General features: G+C 45.0%; 1 protein-coding gene across 1 annotated transcript in view; it reads left to right on the top strand.

The window, feature by feature from the left end:
* The window catches only part of LOC148592956 (structure-specific endonuclease subunit SLX4-like), an 88,530-nt gene that overhangs the window by 39,106 nt on the left and 30,815 nt on the right, over positions 1-18,609 (top strand). The window contains exon 14 of the mRNA XM_088533006.1: positions 1,836-1,999. Coding sequence (XP_088389132.1) covers positions 1,836-1,999 — 164 coding nt within the window. The remainder of the gene's footprint in view (positions 1-1,835; positions 2,000-18,609) is intronic.

Here is an 18,609-nt window from a genome sequence, read left to right as displayed (position 1 = left end):
GGTCTAGCTGGAAGCAGTAGTGGCTCCACAGTGAGCGCTCTGGCTGGAAGGGTCCTCAGCAGAGGACGGAAGGACAAGGTGAGTCGTGGCACAGGGGCCCAGCAGCAAGGAGAGCTGGAACAAGGGATTGCTGCGCAGTGGCTGGAGAGAGGAAGATCACCAGGTTTGTTTGAGATGGAGAGCACCAAGGTAGGAGAGACTCCAGGTAAGGCTGGGGAAGGTGTTTTGGTCGGCCAGAAGGAGAGATGGGGGAAGACTTTCTTGCAGAAAAAGGCCAAGTTTTGCCTTAAGTGGCATTCTAGGAAATACTGTTTCCCATAATGTATCACGTATTTCTCTCTTGTCAGTCTTAATATGTGAAAATAAGTAAGATCCCTTTCCATCTTCTCTGCTGTATTCCTAGTCAAGACATTTATCATCAAAACTTTTGCAATCAATTCTTTCTTATATCTTGACCTTCAGCAAATACAGTGTTACACTTTGGGCATATAAATTACAATCGTTCAACTAATAGGACTGCACCATAAGAAACTTGGTAGCATGCTAAGAAAAAAAAATTTAAAAAAGAACAGTTACTGAAAATGCCTATATCCTCTTTTCTCTGTCATCCTTAAGCCTTTCAAGTGGACACTTTGCCTAATGAAACAAAACAAAAATTTAACAACTGTGCCATTCGGATTGGAGATAACATTTTGCAGAGGCTTCTCTCAGTATTCTTGTGGCTACAGTTGACAAAATTAAATGGTTTTCCTAATTCTAACAATTCTCCCAAAAGAGGAAAAATGACTTGCAGCATGTCAGATAGGTCACAATGCAGCCTGCATGCTGCAAATTATCAGAAAGCCATTATTCATTCTCCTGCTCCGTTAATCTGTACGCAAGGGTGTCTCTTCCAGCTAATATTGATGTTCCCATCTGCCAGTGATGACGTTATCAATCAGTTTCATTTGTATACTTTTCTCTGTTTTTGTATGTTCCTAACACAGGGTCATATCTCTCTTGGAAAATCCATTGTCTCTATAAGAAAAAATCCTTTTCAACTAAGATTTGAATTGTTTCCTACGTTAAAAAGTAGCCAATATGTTATTGGCAATGTATAAAGCCTTTGTCCTACCCCGACACACCTGATGAGCTCCAAATGAGCTTTGAAAAAAACCACTTCCAAATGTGTGTGACAACGAAGTGATCTGTGTGAGTGCCTATGGATACTAGTAGAGCAACTTTTGCAGCTACTGCCTGTTGTTTTGTGCATTATCACATTTCCTACCTACAAAATCGGTAGGGTGATGACTGTTGTGCCCTCCCTTTCTACCCGACCAGTAACTCCCAACTATTGTGTTTACGGTGCTAAAGTCTAGGTACCGAAGTGCTAAATACATGAACAGCCTTGTGCTCATCCAAGGGCCTCCTGGAGCCTTTGGTAGCTCCATGCTGGTGGATTCCGTGGGCTTTGGTCAGTGACCTGTGCGCTTCAGCTCCATGGTGGCCGTACGAAGGACGGGGGGAGGCCTGGCCACGCAGGTCCCACAGAGGTTCCTGGGGACACAGGTAACGCGTTCACGGTGCGTTCCGACCTCCCTGCGTGCGGTTGCTCTTCCCTTTCATCTCGCCCCAGCCGCGGTGGTGGCTGACGTGTGTCCCTGGCGCCTGGGCCCCGGTGCCGGCAGCCCTCCTGGCGGCCTCCCAGGGCAGGTCTCCGCTCTCCTGCTTTGCCCCTCTGCTTTCGCTGGGGACCTCGAGGGCCAAAAACCTTCCTCCTGCTCCTGCACGAGGCTCAGAAGCGGCTCCCCCGCGTGACAGCGGCGCTTCCCCCACGGGGGAGCCGCGTGCTGCAGGTAACGAGCTTGCCCGCCGTTCATACTCGGCAGCGACGGGCCCTGAACGGCGAGAAGCGCCTCGTAACGCGCCCGGACAGCGCCGAGCACCGGCAGCAGCGCCGCCGCCGCCGCCGTTTCACGTCGTCCTCGGACCGCCGCCTGCCATTGGCCGCCGCCGTCACGTGGCTCCGCCGCCGGGCTGTGGGCGAGCCCGGAGCGGGTAGCGGCCCGGCCGGGCTCGGCCCGGCTCGGCCAGGCCTCGCGGCGGCCGCTACGCGGTCGGACCCGGCCCCGCGGGCCCGGGCAGCGCGGCTGTCGCCTCGAGGCCGCGCGTCGCTGCTCTCTGGACCCCGGCGCAGGCGTCCCGGCGGGGCGGGCGGCCGGGTTCTGCTCTCCCCTTTCCCTTCCCCCGGCAGGACCTCCGGGCAGCGGCGGAACCTGATCTCCCACATGGAGCAGGACGAGGAGCGGTGGCTCCGCCGGCTCCAGGCGCCCCTGAGCAGCGCCCGTGCAGGTAAGGGCCCCCCGCGCCGTCCGAACCAGGTCTTCTGCGGCTTCGGGCACTCCCGAGCCAGCCGCGGTGTGGGGTATTTCATAACCCGCTGTGTGTTTTATTGCTGTCTGCATCTGCGGGTGTTTTAGCATCCAGCCTAACTTACATTGAGGAATTCTGCAGCTTGCAGCGCTTTGTGAGGAACCACATCCTCTGCTTTGAAGCTGCCTTCTACTGGTTCGCTGGATGCCCGTGGTTCTTGTTTTGGAATAAACAGCGCAGGGCAGATGGCTGCCCACCCTCTGCAGGACATGCGTGTTCTTACAGAGCTCTGATATCTCCCATCAGATGAACCTTTCTTGGGCGGAACACCCCGTTAAATCATTTCTCATACAGAGGCTGCTCCAAACCTGGGCATCCATGTTACCTTTCTGTACCTTTCCCAGTACTATTAATTATTCCAGCACATCATTTCAGTCCCATGTCATTGCTCCAAGCCATTTTTAGCTCTACTGTTCGGCTGAAGTTCAGTAGGGAGCTGTTATCTCCCAGCTGCCTGCATTGAGCCAGGGGAATCTGCACTCCCCGGTTAGCAGGAACCACGTGTGCCTTCCACTGCTGCCCCTGCGCTCACGTCACCGCCACTCTTGGGGAACTGGAGCTTCTTGTGCCCAGAAGGTGACATCGCAGGCCCTAAGTGAGTGGCTGCAAACTCCAATAGCTGGGACCGGTCGCAGCTGCTCTTCAAATGCAAAGATGATGGATCAGGGACTGGCTGGTCATCTCAGACACAGACCACTTCCCTAATGGGACAAAAAAGTGAGTTTTAGTAACAAAAGTCTTGTAGATCAGCTCCTACGCAGGGAATCTGATATCCTGCCTCTGATCAGCTGCATAATTTTGGGAAAGCTCCTTCCTCTCTCTAAGCCTGTTACTGTGGCAGCGTCTTCCAAATACTCTTGGGTGCAAATAGCAAATGGAGGCTTTTGTAGCAACGATGACCTTGTTGCATTGCAGCAATGGTCAGAAGCATAGAAATGTGCTGTGAAATAGATACAGGTTTACCAGTATGAACATCTACAGATACTAGCAGATACTGTTAAATCTCTTTGCTTTGGAGTCTGTTTATATAATAATACTACAATACAGCTGGTTGTTTTTAAGTGCAGATTTTAAAAAGGCTGCAAGGTATTCACATGGATCAGCAAGGTTCAAGGTGGTTGTCGTATAGAAGTTGAACACAAGTTGTAAATGATTCAGATGATGAAAAAACAGATTCCTGTGCGTGTTATGCATTTCACATTTTTGAGGGATCCTCCTCTTTTAAGTGTCAGTGTTTTTCATTGGACAATTCAGTGCGATTCGCCACCTAAGCCAGTAACATCTATCCCAGAGAACTTGGCCTTTGGGGCTCAGTACTAGCAAGTGCTATGCTGGAAGGTGAGGAATGTGATCTGACATTTCTAGAAAGCTAAGGTTTAACCTTATGTGTTAGTTTTTAAGGGCTGTATATAAGGGTTTTGTCTCTTGCTTAGTCCCTGCCTTGCTTTGTCTATTTGGAAACACAGATGAGAATATGAAGGCAAAAGTAAGATTGTTTGGAATAATTTAGCTCTCTCCCTATACTATGTTTCCTGTGTCTCTAACATTTAGTTTGGGTTTTTATTTTAAGTAGTTGGTGCTCAAGAATGGCATTTATAGTACTGTGCAGCAAAATATTACTGTGACTTGGCTTAGTAGTAATTGTGGAACCGACGCAATGTCTCAGTACCTCCTAACTGGAGTATTTTCGGTATATTTGTGCAATATTTGCTTGCAAGTTCTTGCAGGATTTTCTTAAGAGCATTTCTAATTCCCATGAAGTGTAGCAACTTAAGAAAGAAGCTGAATAAACCAGCAGAAGTGTTGAAAGACACAAAAACAAAGGAGTTTTTCGTGTCAGTTTTTGCAAGCTTCAAACCTTTAGACCTTTAGCCACAACTAACTCAATTGCTTTTGAACACAGTCTGAAATTAAAATGCAGTGTGTGATCTGAGCCCAAACTAAATGCTGTGGAAAGGCAACATCCGTCTTCCTTGTCAACTCCAGGTAGCAGAAAGCACAAATGAAAGGTAATGCTCTGTCGCTTGACCGATGGGCTCTGTGAAAGCCTGAGCGAAGGAGCTGTCCACCTTCCAGCTTCATTGCAAGCAGGAAGGGGCTTGTTAAATCCCTGGAGCAGGAGGATTTAATGGACTTTAGCAGCAGCTTTGTGGCCCGCAAATGACCACTGCGGGTTTTAACCACAGAGCTGAAAAAGCAAATATTTGATGCTCGCAAGCAGAGGCTCTGTCTTTATCTCCTCAACATGTATGTGTTTCTAGCATTGGATGTTTCAAAGACCTTAATTCTTAATAGAAGCGCCCCTCCCTGCTGTAAGTTTTCGTGCTTTGGCGCTGTTTTTGCCCGAGAGCGGGTGAGCGGTGTGCCCAGCGGATCGGTGTTTTAGGGTTTTACTCCATATTTGAGCGTTTTTTTTTTTATTATTTTCCCGCGCTCGGGGCGGGCGGCCCTCAGGGGGCGCCGTTGGCGAGCGGCGGCCGTTGGGCCCGGCTCGCAGGGCGGGGCCCGTCACCACGGCAACCGCTGTGGCGTCAGGAAGTCTGTGTTGCGCCTGCGTCGCTCGGCTCGGACGCGCCTGCGCGCACCGCCCGAGCAGCGGCAAGCGCGGGCCGTTGGCGCGCGGTGCATGCGCTTCGCTGCGGTCCTTCCCGGTGTTGTGGCGGGGTGCGAGGAGCGGAGGGAGCCGCGGCTGCGGCGGAGAGGTCAGCGGCGGGCCGGGGGCGGCGAGGACCGGGCGGGAGCGGCGGCACCGGCGCCCCCCGATCCCCTCCGCGGGCCGCGGCTCTGTGCTTAATTCTCAGTTGTATTTTTCATTTTGAAACACCCGCTGCATAGATTCCTGATTTGTATGTTACTGTGTTTGCATACAAGCCATGAAAATTTGCACTGAGCAACCGTTACTTTTTATTTTTATGATTACTTCCCCTTTATCCTTCCATAGGAGGTATAATGTGAAGTTTTTCTGTTTTCAATAAGATGCTCTGTAAAATAGGAGGTTAGTTTCTATAACACTTAAAAAACAGGGGCAGTTTTTGTCATGTAAGTACCAATTTAAAATTAATTTCTGGAACGTGATAAAAATTTTACTAGATATAAAATGTTTTGCCTTATGTACGAGGTACTAGTGAGGGGGGTTGCTTTAAAGGAAACATGAACATGATGCACTGATGGGTTATGAGGGAACATAAGTGGGTAGTGTCTGGTAGACAATGATGCTGGTCATTGCTAAGGTTGCTTCTTAAAATCCGTTTTTTTTTTTTTTTTTTTTTTTAGCCGTTATTTTTTGCTTGTTAATTTGTCATTGCTTGTATTTCCCTATCTGTTTCAGTTACCCTTGTCTGGCATAGGAAGACTGACAGAGACTAGAGCAGAAAGGTTAGTACCTGATTTGGAATTTGTCTTCTACACTTATATTTGTGCTCTGCTCACTGAGTAACTCCTGTTCTCTCTCCTCAGTATTATATATTATATTGGCACTTCCACAAAGCCAGAGAACCTGCACTGTGCAGCTCTTGCATTATGTCTCAGTAGGAGAGAGTGTGCCATAGAGTTGTGGTTCTGGGTTCAAGAAAGTTATTAGGAAACAAGATGGAAAAAGAAAGGGCAGACTATTCATGGTATCATAAGTCCCAACTTTGTGCTCAAAATAGGGTCAGCTCTAGAATTGCGTTGTGTTGTTCAGGACTTTATCTAGCCTGATCTATTCTGACTTCCAAAGAGCTGCGTTGGGGGGGTTTGTTGTTTGTTTGTTTGTTTGTTTTCTGCAGGAGCAGTGCTGTTCACTGCTGGGAGCAGTGCTGGGCTGAGCAGATCCTGAGTAATATTTGAATTCACACACATATTTAAGTACACAGGTACTTGTGGAAGTGGCTAAACTTAGCACCATTAGAGCATGTGCTGTCACCTTCTCCCACCCTCTGAAGCTTGGAACTTGAGCAAAAAGAGGAATTAGTAAAAATACACTAAAATCTAACCCTTTCCTCCCAATTTCTAGGTTCCATCTTCAAGAACCATCTAGGTTCTTGCTGCTCTGTGCTATTTTGACTATATACATCAAAAGGTTCAGTTGGGCTGTAGACCGAACATCTAAGTGGATAGGTAAGTGCTGCTGTTTATTTTATTTGACCAGCTTGTGTGATTTGTAGAGTCCTAAAATCTTACAAAATTAATTGAATTCTATATTGAAATAAATAATTTTGCAAAACCGTTACTTGACAAGCTCTACAAGATGGTGCCAAAGGGGCTTTAAGGTACATCAATGACAGCATGATCAGATGTATTTAGAGGATCCTGGTCTGTGCCTACGCCTCACTACACGTCTGTAGATGGAGGAGTAAGATAGATTAATCCTTAGGTTTGCATTGCTTATGCATCTCACGTGATCTGCCTGGGGCATTCAGTATTAATTGCAAACAAAAGTTTAACATCAGGAAGTCACCGTAAATAATATGACATGTGTATGCATATGTCTGTGAGAGTTATTTAAAGCCATGGAGGATGTGAGATTCTCTGTGTGCCTCCTCCTACTTAGGGGGAAAAAAAAAAAAAAAAGGTCAATTTGTAGTGATAACTACTCCAAGATTCTGTCTGAAAAAAATAAATTTATGAACTGGTTACAGAAAATGTCAATTTCTCTCTCAGGAAATGATCCAAGACTTACAGCAAAGTCCTCTGCAGGTTTGGGAGGTTGAATTTAAAATAGATAAATCCATTAACATCTGTAATTGCTTATAGGAAAGGCTGACCTGTGAAAATGTGTAACCAGCATTCCTTAGCCTTGCATGGCTGCAGCCAAGCCATTTGAGAAAACAATCCTGCTTGTGTTCTTCCTGCATTTTGAGTCTTTTGGTGCCCAGAGCTTTATTGGAGAAACTGAACCACAGCTGCTGCCATTCCAAATGAAACACTCTGTTTAAGTTTTGAAAGAAATGGATTTGGGAGTCAATATAAAAGCTCCATTAAAATAGCCAGAACCGTAGTGAACATAGGGCTAGGAAGAAGAGGACAATCAAAATGTCTAAGAATAGAAATCTAGTTCTAGTGTTGCTCAGGGATTGATGGCATTTCCATATGGATGTTGTTGTACCTATTGCTGTTCCAAGAAATCACTAGCTAGCACTGTTATTCTTACTGTAGAGAAAGTTTAAGAAACTTAGTTAAATCAGGTTTTTTTAAATTAGTTCAAGAAGCTAATTTAAACCAGCTAAGAAAGAGACAATACTTTTATCTGGTGTATTTGACAACAGTTTATGAGACATGGTCAGTGTCTACTGAGTAGCCAAAGGAGGAGGTAAGAACACAGAGGTGAAAGAAGGGTGGGCACATTTGTTAGATGTGCTCTCTCATCTGTCCAAGAAACTCTTCTGCAAGGCCAAGCACTGCTAAGCCTTACTCTGTTAGCTACTTTTCAGCATGGGGACAGGCTCTCTTCTTTAAATATGCTGTGTCACAAAATGAAATTTTGCACTCCGAGTGACAGTCTTTCCTCCCCACCTTATGGGAGTGAATACATTCATTTTTGCTGTGTTATATAAATGTAGATATGGATGCATATACAAGTGGGACATCTCAAATTCTGAGCTCCAGGCAGGATTCTGACCTCAAAGGAGAGGTCAGCATGCTTTTGAATGTGGCCTGTGTCTGTCTGTGCTGAAAGTACAGTATTAGTGTTTGGGGTCAATATGTGCTATTATACTTATGTGCTGCAATATTTTATATGAGAATCTCTTCTCCTTCAAAGAAGAGTCTTCAAAGAATGTCCTCTTTCAAATTGGTACCAGAGGCCTGTTTCACACTGCATCTGCGTATACCATCTTACATATCCACCTTTTAGAGGTTTTTCCATTAAAGGGCTTCAGTAAATCTTTCTGAAGCCCTCTAGCGTACCATGAAGATCCTACACATGCTTTGGGCAGATTGAAATGCTTCACTTCCATTCCAAAATCCTCTGAACAAGAAAGTCATCACTGTGCTGAGTGAAAATAAGCAGGGGCCTTGGAGAATGTGCTGCACTAAATGATGTAATATATTCTATGCAGATGAATTAATCACAGAGGAAAGTCCACCGTTGGAACAGTGGAGAAGTGCTGGCGTCTGAAGAATGAAGGCGGCGAGCCAGAGAAGACGCAGCCCTGACTGTTCCTGAGATCTTTCCCTGTAGCGCTGCTAGGCAGCATTACTGCAGCCTGCAGCACCATGGATGAAGAGGACAATGAATTTAAAGTAGTGTGGGCAAAAATTGTCGGTAGGGCAAAGAAGAAAGCTGAGGATACTGAGGAGAAAGCTGAGGATACTGAGGCAACAAAGAAGGTTCAGAAATGGACAAAGACCACTACAACAGGCAGATCTGTTCCTGGGAGCCAAATTGATCATTGCTTTCCAGTAGTGAAGGGGAAAGATTTGCCACAAAATTTGGGTTCTAAGGTGCCGACAGGGATGCGTGAAGAAGACGACGATGCTGTGCCCTGCAGTAGTGGTGGGACGTCACAAGAAGACAGGAGAAGCGCTTTCCCTGACAGCCAGCTGCGCACAGTGACCAGTTACTCTACCAAGAGGAATGTGACAGGTGCGTGCACTGAAATCTTTCAGACAGAAAATAGGCTAGTACTGAAAAGACTCAGTTCAGTAGAGCTCTTTAGAAGTCTGGAGGAGGTATGCAGTTCTTCAGTAAGGTGAAACCTAAGTGCTGAGTGATATATGAGGGAGTCATTACCTTTTTTTTTGCGACTTCAGAATGTAAATCATCCCTCAAATCATCAAGAAGCAAGTTTAGATTATATCAAAGTGTTTTTTCACAGTGTGTTATTGTATTGAATGTTGAATTATGTTGCCATTGACTGTCACCAAGGCCAAAAAAATAAATTAAGAAAGGTTCTGGGTTAATTCATGAAGGATTGGTCTTTCAGTGATGACTAAATATGATGACCAGAAGGCAGTCACCAGTGCATGAAATCCTTAAACTGACAGCTAAGGTCAACCAGGAGAAGGATTATTTTGTACTTGTTCTGCCTGATACCCTTTCGTAATTATCTACTAGTGACTGCACTCAGAAACTGGGCTGGTGAGATCTTTGGTCTGATCTCACAGGTTGCCTCAAAGCAGAGCGGAGATACACTGAGCTGTTAGCCTGCTGCTCGTTACCACCCCTCCTTAGGAACACCTGTTGCTCGGTTCTGAGCCTGAAAGTCCGAAGCATGGATAGGGCTTGAAGATCAGAGTAGAAACATGTTCATTCTTTTTGACTATCTCAGGTTGCTGTTTTGGGAAGCTTCCCAAGAGCTCCCTGGGCAGCTCAGTTACCTGTTTAATTCTGACTGGGAAACTGTGCTTTGTCCCCTTCAGTGAATGCTCCGAGTGACTGTTCCCAGACTACACTATCCTTCCGTCCTTCACAACCAGAGACCTGCTCTTCAGACACCTTGAAGACACCACTGCTGCCTGGGTCGAAGGTGCGGGCAGCAAAGCTGGCGGTGGAGGGAATGCAGCACTTCAAGAGAGTGGCACCTGAGCAGCTAAAACATAGCCTGGGCGATAGCTTGCCAAAGGCTGCAGCTAGCAGGAATTCCTCTGATGAAAGCGAGGAAGAGAACCCGGAAAAAGGTACGTTTCTGCTGTTATTTAGCTCCTGTGTGTGCATGGAGAGTGCTGAGGGCTGCTTAGGGTGATTGCATGAGCAGCAGTCTGGATTCCTGGGCTTTGTTCACAGCTGGACAGGTGGCTTGTGTGATGCTGAATAAGTCGCTCGACATGTCTGAGAACTTGCTTTCTCTATTGATCAATGTGTATTGATCTCTATACTTCTCTCCTAGATCTTTTGTGAGGCTGAAATTTGATTTTATGTTAAGTTCTGGAGAGAGAATTTACTTTCTGGAAACAGGTTGAGATTCTAAGAGCATCAGTAAATCCAGTCGTTCTTCTCAGGGGCAATATTGTGTAGCTCATATAAATATGACCTTAGTTACTCCGTGTCTTCTGTAAATCTCTGAGCACTTACAAAATAGGATGTTCTATGCAGATGAATTGAATCCGTAGCAATTTGAATTCATAGCACTTTTTTGGTGTTTTGGTGCTTTAAAAGTCAAGGCCCCTTTAAAAGTCAAGGCCCTGCTGGTTCTCTATGGACATGAGAATTTCCTGTGTTTAATATGTAATGTTTAAGACCCCATGTTCTCCCAGAAACTTCATCTAAAACATAACTCTCCTTTTGGTTCTGATACATAATGTGCGATGAACCAATTGCCACCTTCCACTCCTGGGGTAGTGCTCTCCTGTACTGTTTGTGCATTCCCTTGTGAGAAATGAGATGTGAAGATGCAACAGGAAGATTGCAGGGGTTTTTTAAGTTAATAAAATAATCATGACAAATGTAACAGTTTCATGCCTTTCACTACAAGATGTTTAACTCTATCATCTCTCCCTTCTGTGCCAGTTACCCACGATCTTCCATCCACAAAGGACGATGGTGCTTTGGCTTTTGCCCTTCAGCAGAAGATCAAGGAGGAAGTCCCGGAAAGCCTAGAGGAGAAGGGCTTGTTTTTTTGTCAGATCTGCCAGAAGGATCTTTCAGCCATGAACACAACACGACGGGGGCAGCACGTTAATAGGTGAAGCACTAGCATGAAAGGCCAGTGTGGCTTTCAGCAGCAGTGCCTTAGAGAAGATGTAATTGCAGACTAGGTAGCAAAGCTACTCGTTAGTGTCCATTTCAAAATCTGCCCATTTCAACACCATTTATTCATTTATATAATGATTTCCTAAGAACATTTGGTATGTCAGCTGTTTGCAAATCTGAGCTATTCGCTGAAGGAAAGATGTGATACTGTTTTGCAAGATGAATAAATACATAGACTATGCACTATATACCTTTGTAAATACTATATATAGGCACTATAGACCTTTGCTTTCCACAGGTAATGAGAGTGGAAGGCTAAGGGAAGGATCCTTGTGTTTTCTTTTGTCAGAATGGTGTGGGCTTAAATTGATGCCAGCACTCTATAACAGTTTCCTTAGTGGTAAATATCAAATACTGTTAAAATATTACATACAGCTAGCTCTTTATAAATGAAAAGTCTGTGCTTCTCTGTAAAGAAAGTATTGTAAACACCTTGCTTAAGTAGTTGGAGTTGCTCAATTACAGCATTTCAGGAGGCAAGGTTCAAAAAGAGCATTTTATTTTATTTTGTTTTGTTTTGTTTCCATCATCCTCCAGGTGTCTGGATGAGATGGAGGCAGCAGAGATCTCCTCCTCCAGGAAACCAGCAATCCCTGATTGTCTCGTCTGTGGCAAACATTTCCAAACTTCCGAGAGCCAAACTACTCACTTGAAACGCTGTGCTGTGAAGATGGATGTTCCTCCTAAAATGCTGCTTCAGGCACTGCAGGTGTCTCAGTTTGGAGTTGCCTCTCCTAAGTATCCCAGGTAAGATTTTGGTGAAAATCTTGCTTTCCTTCAAAAGTGGTGGATGACTATGAGTCAGCAGACAGGAGCAAAATGGGAAGTAAATAATCTTACACTAATTTGTCAGAAATATTTATACTCTGAGAGGTAATTATGTAATAAAGCTGAATAGCGTGGTTGAGCTTATTAAGCAGAACATGCTATATGAGCATACAGTCTCTTTGGAGTATCTGTGTTTCCAAGGCCTCAGCTTTTCGGCTCGTTGCTGTCCTGGATACATGGGCCTTATCCACAGAGTCAAGGAGGAAACATACAGGCTGTTTTGAATTGTGCTGGGTGCAGAGATGTATCTGCTCTTTGGGATTTGAGCACCATGTTCAGAGTATAGCGAGTGGTGCCTGCCTGAAATGTATCCAAAGGACTTTTAAGTCTTATTGTGCTGAGGAAGGGCCATTGCTTGTTTATTGTGGAAGTGTAAGATTGGCAGAACGGTTTTGGTGACGGTGTTCTTGACTTCAACCTGTTTTTTGCCCTTTGATACAAAGTTTAGGTTTGAGGTAGCAGATGGTTAAGGCCATTCCTGCCCTTGCAAAAAAAAAAAAAAATGCAGTTTGTCAGTGCTGCAGTCTTATGTTTACCTTTCCAAAATAAGATTTTCTCCAAATTGCTGTGAATTCCACGCATGATAAGAAATCCTTTTCTTTCCTCCACAGAAAAAAGTACTGTTGATGCTTTCTTATTATTCTGGATATGGGAATCTCTCTGAGGAAGGGGGGCAGCTGGTCTGAAGTGCTCAGGGTTTCTTGTCTCTGATCCAGTTATGTTAGGTTAACTTGGGCTTTCTGCTGCATTCTTACGTTTCAGCAATCAACCAAACATATCAAAACGCAAAGAGTTCTCCGGAGATGACTCCAAGGAAATGAAAAAGAGGATCAAAATGGAACCTCAGGATGAAGATCTGCAGGTTGCTATGGCAATGTCACGCTCTCTCTTGGAGCAAGAAAAGCGTGAACAAGCAGCAGTAGCTGCAAATATGAAACCCGTGGCTGCCTTGCCAATCAAATGGAAGCCTGGATCAGGTATGTGTCACCGTGAGTGTCTCAGGCTATACTATTGGAGGAGTGATGTAACAGCCTGCTCTTCACTACCAACTTTTCTGTTGGGCATAGGGGATGACAAGCACACTTCTGTTTCATTTAAGTTGTCCGAGATGGAGTAATGCAAAGTATCCACATACAGATAGCCAAGGGAGGCTGCAGGATGTTTCACTGAAATCCATTCTGAGTCTTATATTTATTTCACTGGTTGATTGTTTCAAAACTATAGAATGTTTTTAAGATGAGTTGTTTTTTAATAAATCCCAAAGGGAAAACATGAAGACCATTGTTATTTTTTTTGCAGTGCATTTTTCTTATTCACTGTCCCATACCCTTGATTATGCAACTTTTTCATCCTTCTCTCCTTGCTCTGCTTTCTTTCTGAGGTATATGTGCATACAACTACACACGTTGAACCTGTGGTTTGCTATTTAAATGCACAAAAATGGTCAGAAAAGAAGCCAGTTGCCCTGGGGGAAGGTTGAGTTCTGCACATAGGAGACACTTTGCTCTTCGTGGCTCTCCTCAATCTCTTCCTGCTGATAACCACTGCCAATTATATTGGGAATTAGGAAGTCAAAGGCAGTAAAGAAACAGACCTGAGAAACAGACCTGACAAATGAGAGCTGTGCAGGATTCATATGTGCTGTGGTTTGACATGAGTGACCATCACCAGTGATCAAGACGCACCAAAAGCAGTCCTTCATGGCTTTGGAGTCTTTTTTCTTCTCTCTCTCTCTCTCTCTCTCTTTTTTGAGTGAAGCGCTGCTAACTAGCCAAAAGCACTGTACGCTCACTGTTCAAAGGGTCTGGAAGGTAGCCTGCACATAGGTATCAGTTGCTTTCATAGTGATCTGATTTGACAGCTCAGCCCAGCAGGACCATGTGTGCACGAATAAGTCTTCCCTGAAGGTTTGTTTCTCTGGCAGAAGTAACGGGAGGCTTGGGACTTATTGCAGAAATCTTGTGTTCTGCTGTAGTTGCATTTTGATCATTGCCAACGACAACACTTGAAAAAGCTGGCAGGTTCAGTTCCTCTGCTTATGTGTTCAGCTGTTCATTTATTTGGGTTTCTTTTGCTTTTCTTTTTAAAGAGAAAAGAACACGTAAAAGAGGCCCAACTACTCCTCCACCGTTACTGCTGCGGGATCCAGAGACAGCCCGCAAAAGGACTGAAGAGCGAGCCGCCATGGTGCTTACACGAGAGATGGAATTCCCTCCCACTCCTCGGCTTCCCACCAGCAGGATTTTGGAGGATGGATCTGAGAAAACAGACTGGCTCATGCCATCGCCCAGAAACAAGGACTGCCCTTTATGGAACAGCAGTGCTCTAACAGGGCCCTGCGACCCTGAATCATTCTACACTGCTGAACCGACCCCTCCAATCGTACCTTGCATAACTGTGCAGGTGGGATGCTCTTTTCTCCTTCCTCTGGTATTTGTGTGCCACAGTTTACTTGCTCTGTAGCCCTTCTCTTTTCTGCCATGTAAGTGAGTCACCCCATGCTCTGCGTGCTCTCTGCTCCTGCACACCTGTCCCCTGGTCTCACACAAGTAGGTTTGGTGATCTTGAACTTTCACTTCTCCCTTTTGGACAGGAGCCTGAGGCTTGTGTTGCCAAGCTGTTCTTTGGGCTTTTGGAAGACAAAACAAATGGGAGCAGAGCACTGAGTGAGAGGGCTTGAGCCTCTTCATTTTGCCACTAGCTTAGCTATTTTTACAGTAGCCTGACTCTTGTGTTCCTTCTTGATACTTTTCTCTGACTGATTACAATCAGAGCCTTTCTCTTTCTTTACTCATGTTTTGTATCAAGGCAGCAAGGAACAGTGTGGAAAGTTCACACTGAAGATGGATGCTTGTGTGTTACACTGAGGAGGGGGTGGGCACTCCTAGGGTTGTAAAGTGAAGCGTTTGCATTTCAGGCTTTCCCCATGTATCCCACTGCCTGAAGCTGCATGCAGGACTGTGATCCAGTTTTAAACCGGGCGGTCTCACTCTGTTATTATCCAGATGTCTTGCCTCTCGTTTTTCTGTAGTTTTATAAATATAAATATAAATATATATATATATATATATATATAATATATATATATATAAATATAAATAAAAATAGTTTTATAAAAAATAGTTTTATAAAAATAGTTTTATAAAATATATTAATTTATTGATGTCTTTTTTTTTCTCTCCTTTGATCAGATTTGTAAGTCAGAGACTTCTCTGCCATCAGTGGGATCTGATCAACCAGAAGTATCTCAGCAACTTCAGCCTGATCTCAGTCCTCATTATCCTGCTTCTCCAGAGACTGGAGAAAAAGCTGCTGATGAAGCCGACTCGGGCTCTGAACGGGCTGGACAGATTTCGTCTCAGGGCGAGAAGGTTCATGTTCAGACTCTGCAGCAACTGGTTGAGTTGGCCATGGAAGCACAAACTCAGTGGAGGCTTGAGCTTAACGACGCTCAGGAAGTCGAGCAGCCAAGTAAGTTCTGGCAGCCTCATGAGCCTCCTCTCTGGTGTCATCAGCTGTGAGGAGCCACGTTTAGCCATACTGAACTTGGAGAGCAGTGGCAGCAGCCGCAAGATGATATTGTTGATCCAGGGGGTGATATTTGGGGGCATTGTTCTGTAGCAGGCTTTAGGTACAATCAAGTTGACATTTCTGAAATGATTCATAGATCCCAATATTTAAGAAGAGCTCCTCTTAGACAGCAGCTTCTAAATTTTATTTTAAAAATCCTTTAAAGGTGTCAGATGCATTTCTGCCAGCTGGGGGCCCAGACACGGCCAATAGTGAGGCAAAAATATATCCCAAAAATATATGCTCTTTTCTGCCTAGTGGCTTTTGCCGACAGCACTGTCTTACGAGGTTTCACCAGGAGAAGACCTGGTGAAAGAAGAGCGTAAGAGATGATGTTGTGTTGGTACATGGATACACAGTCCCTGAAGTTGATCTGTACAGGCTGAAAAAAGTCCACCACCTAGAATTCCTTCAAGAGCAGCTCTAACTTCCCTGGTTACAGTGGTGTGCATTGCACAACGGCACATTCCAAGACCAATGGTAGCCTTAAAATTGTCCAACCATTTAGCATAATATATGCACTGTGTGTCTCCTGTTCACTCATCAGTGAAGACTATGGTTGCTAAATCTAATGTCTCTCTGCTTTGTACTTGACTTGGGTAAAATTCCCTCAGTTCTCCTATTAAGCTGCAGCAAATGGCTGCTGGTCATATGCCAAGAAAACCAAATGCATCTGATAAAGCCAAGAGGGGGAGGCTGAACCATTCAGCTCAGAAATGTCAGCCTGGGACAGGAGTCTCTTGGGGAGTTGTCATGGCAAGGAAGAAATGGCAGTTAAGAGTTGCCACTTCATTCTGTCTTACAAGAAGGTTGTACCTGACTTGAGATGTGCCTTTTCTTCTTTGAGGAAAAGAATTGACTTCCAGTGATTCTTCACTAAGTGGCTTTGCCCTTCTACCCATAGAGAAGAGATTTCCGAGAAGCAACGATATAAATGTAAGGAAAAATGTTATTTTTCCCCTTTTTTGTATTGTTTATTTGCACTGTATTTTTGTATTGTTTATCTGTTAAAAAAAAAAAAAGCCTCTCCCATTTGATTAATTTCCAGAAGTATGGAGTATTTCCCATTCATTTTCACAGAAACAGAGATGTTTAAGCATTACAGTCACTCACAGGAATCATCCTAGGCAAAGCTGAAGTCCAAATACGTGATGTTTCATTGATGCCCACAGGCAGGCTTGTGGGTGTTTCAGAGTGTTTGTCCTACTTAATTTAAAATAACAGGTAACATAAAGCAGATTTGTGCATAATTTACACAAAGAGAACCAGGTTAAATATTGAGGCTGTAGTGCATAGAGTATTTGGGGGTAGTTACTAGGGATGTATCTGCTCAGCACTTAGGTAGTACTCTGCTTTGATGCCCAGCCTAGATGACACAGGCCACACTTCCTGGAGACCAGGAGAGACAGAACTGTCTGGGGTTTCATCCAGGCTCATGTACGCACCCATTTTGCATGGTTCTGACCAGAACTTTGTCAATGCCTCTCCTCTTATCTTCCTTTCCAGTCTTTCTTTTGCACAGAGAATGGTGCAGCCAGAATATTTCTGTTCTTACTTAATTTCCCCATTTTCGAGTCGTAATTTTAGTGTCAGCAGGAAGGCTGTTCTGGGCTTCCTGCCTGGAAAGCAGTGCCTGCCTTCTCAGGGTACCGTCTTGCAGGTGTCCTACCTGCCAAGAAAAAGAGAGCAAGAAACACCTAACAGGTTTCCAGACTGAGCTTCCTGTCTTGCCCTTGGAGAGCAGTCCATGACGTGCAGAGTCTCCTCTAGCCCACCTGTGAAGCCTGGAAGAAATGGCCCAGCGTGTGCTGCCGTTTCCATGCTAACCGGTATTGGCTCCTTGCAAACACACTGAAGCAAGTAGAGAGGTTGAGTTCTCACTGAAATAACCTAGAAACCTGCTAATAAAATAAAGAGCTCTGCTGTTTCTGGTGGAACTACCTCTCATGGAGTTGGATAAAACTTGCCTTTCTTCCAGTCTGCGCTAGGTTCAGAAAGTACAAGGTCAACAATTAGTGTCTCAGGTAAAGCTGCTTTCTACTTACAGTCAGGCAGCCTCCCTCAAGAAGACCTTGCACTGATAAGGATTCTGTTAGTCCTGAGAAGGCAAAGGCAGCCATACCCACGCTGGGACCCAGAGTACAGCAGTGCTGACAAACTGGGCTGTTGCCTCCTTATCTGCCAGGAAAATGCCTTACAGCTGTAACAACTCCTGTCTTTGTGTCCCTTCTATGTTCTAGTCCTCTTTCAGGATGCTGGCAGAAGATTACAATATCATGGTCAACAACGCCTACTTGAGTGATATCCAGTTTCAAGTGGACTCTGGAGAAATCCTTTATGCCCATATGTTTGTGCTGTATGCACGCTGTCCTCGGGCTGTTCAGCTGGTAAGTACTGCTGTTAGACTTTTCTCTTCCCCTCGAGTAAAGCCCCTTTGCAGTAACAGGAGTTTGACCATCTATTCCAGACTGATCACAACAAATGAGTTAGTGATGCCGTACAGTAAGCACAGAGTATTTGGAGATCCAGTGGCAAGTCACTCTGGACCTGCTGATTATGGAGTAGACAGTATTTACAAGCTGTGCTTGTAACTAACCCAAACAGAGGTCTGTCACTCCCACAGGTGCTATGGAGGTAGCTGCATTGACCTGTGCCTTTGGCAAGGCCAGTGAAGTAATTTCTGTGTTTCCAGAAGCATTTTGGTTCATACAGTTTCCAGCCTGCTCCTGTGCAATTTCCTGCAAAGGCAATGAAAGGTAGTGGGCTGAAGACAGGAACTTGCCTTCTGACAGAGCTGCCACCAGACCATACCAACTTCTTGACAAAGTTTTGTCATTCTTTCTGGAATCAGTAGAATTCGTTTTGTCCTCATGCATGATTACAGCAGTTTCAACTCAAGGTGCTTAGGACCATTTATGAGGGGTCCTTGAAAGCTTCAGGGTACAAGTTAACAGCTGTATGGAGCTCCCTATTCCCCAGGGAGCTCTGTATCTCTGGTCATTTTAGCTTCCCTCTGAGGCATCAAATCCTGGCCATAGGAACAGACTTTGACACAAAAAAAAAAAAAAATTAGTGGCCTGATAGAGAGCAGATACTGCTGGTGTTGTTCCTTTATGAGGAAGCGGACC

This window comes from Tinamus guttatus, unplaced genomic scaffold (assembly GCF_059628265.1).
Source record: "Tinamus guttatus ecotype Peru unplaced genomic scaffold, ASM5962826v1 Tinamus_guttatus_pri_ptg000474l, whole genome shotgun sequence".
Classification (NCBI taxonomy): Eukaryota; Metazoa; Chordata; class Aves; order Tinamiformes; family Tinamidae; genus Tinamus; species Tinamus guttatus.
This window is presented reverse-complemented; position numbering and strand designations above follow the sequence as displayed.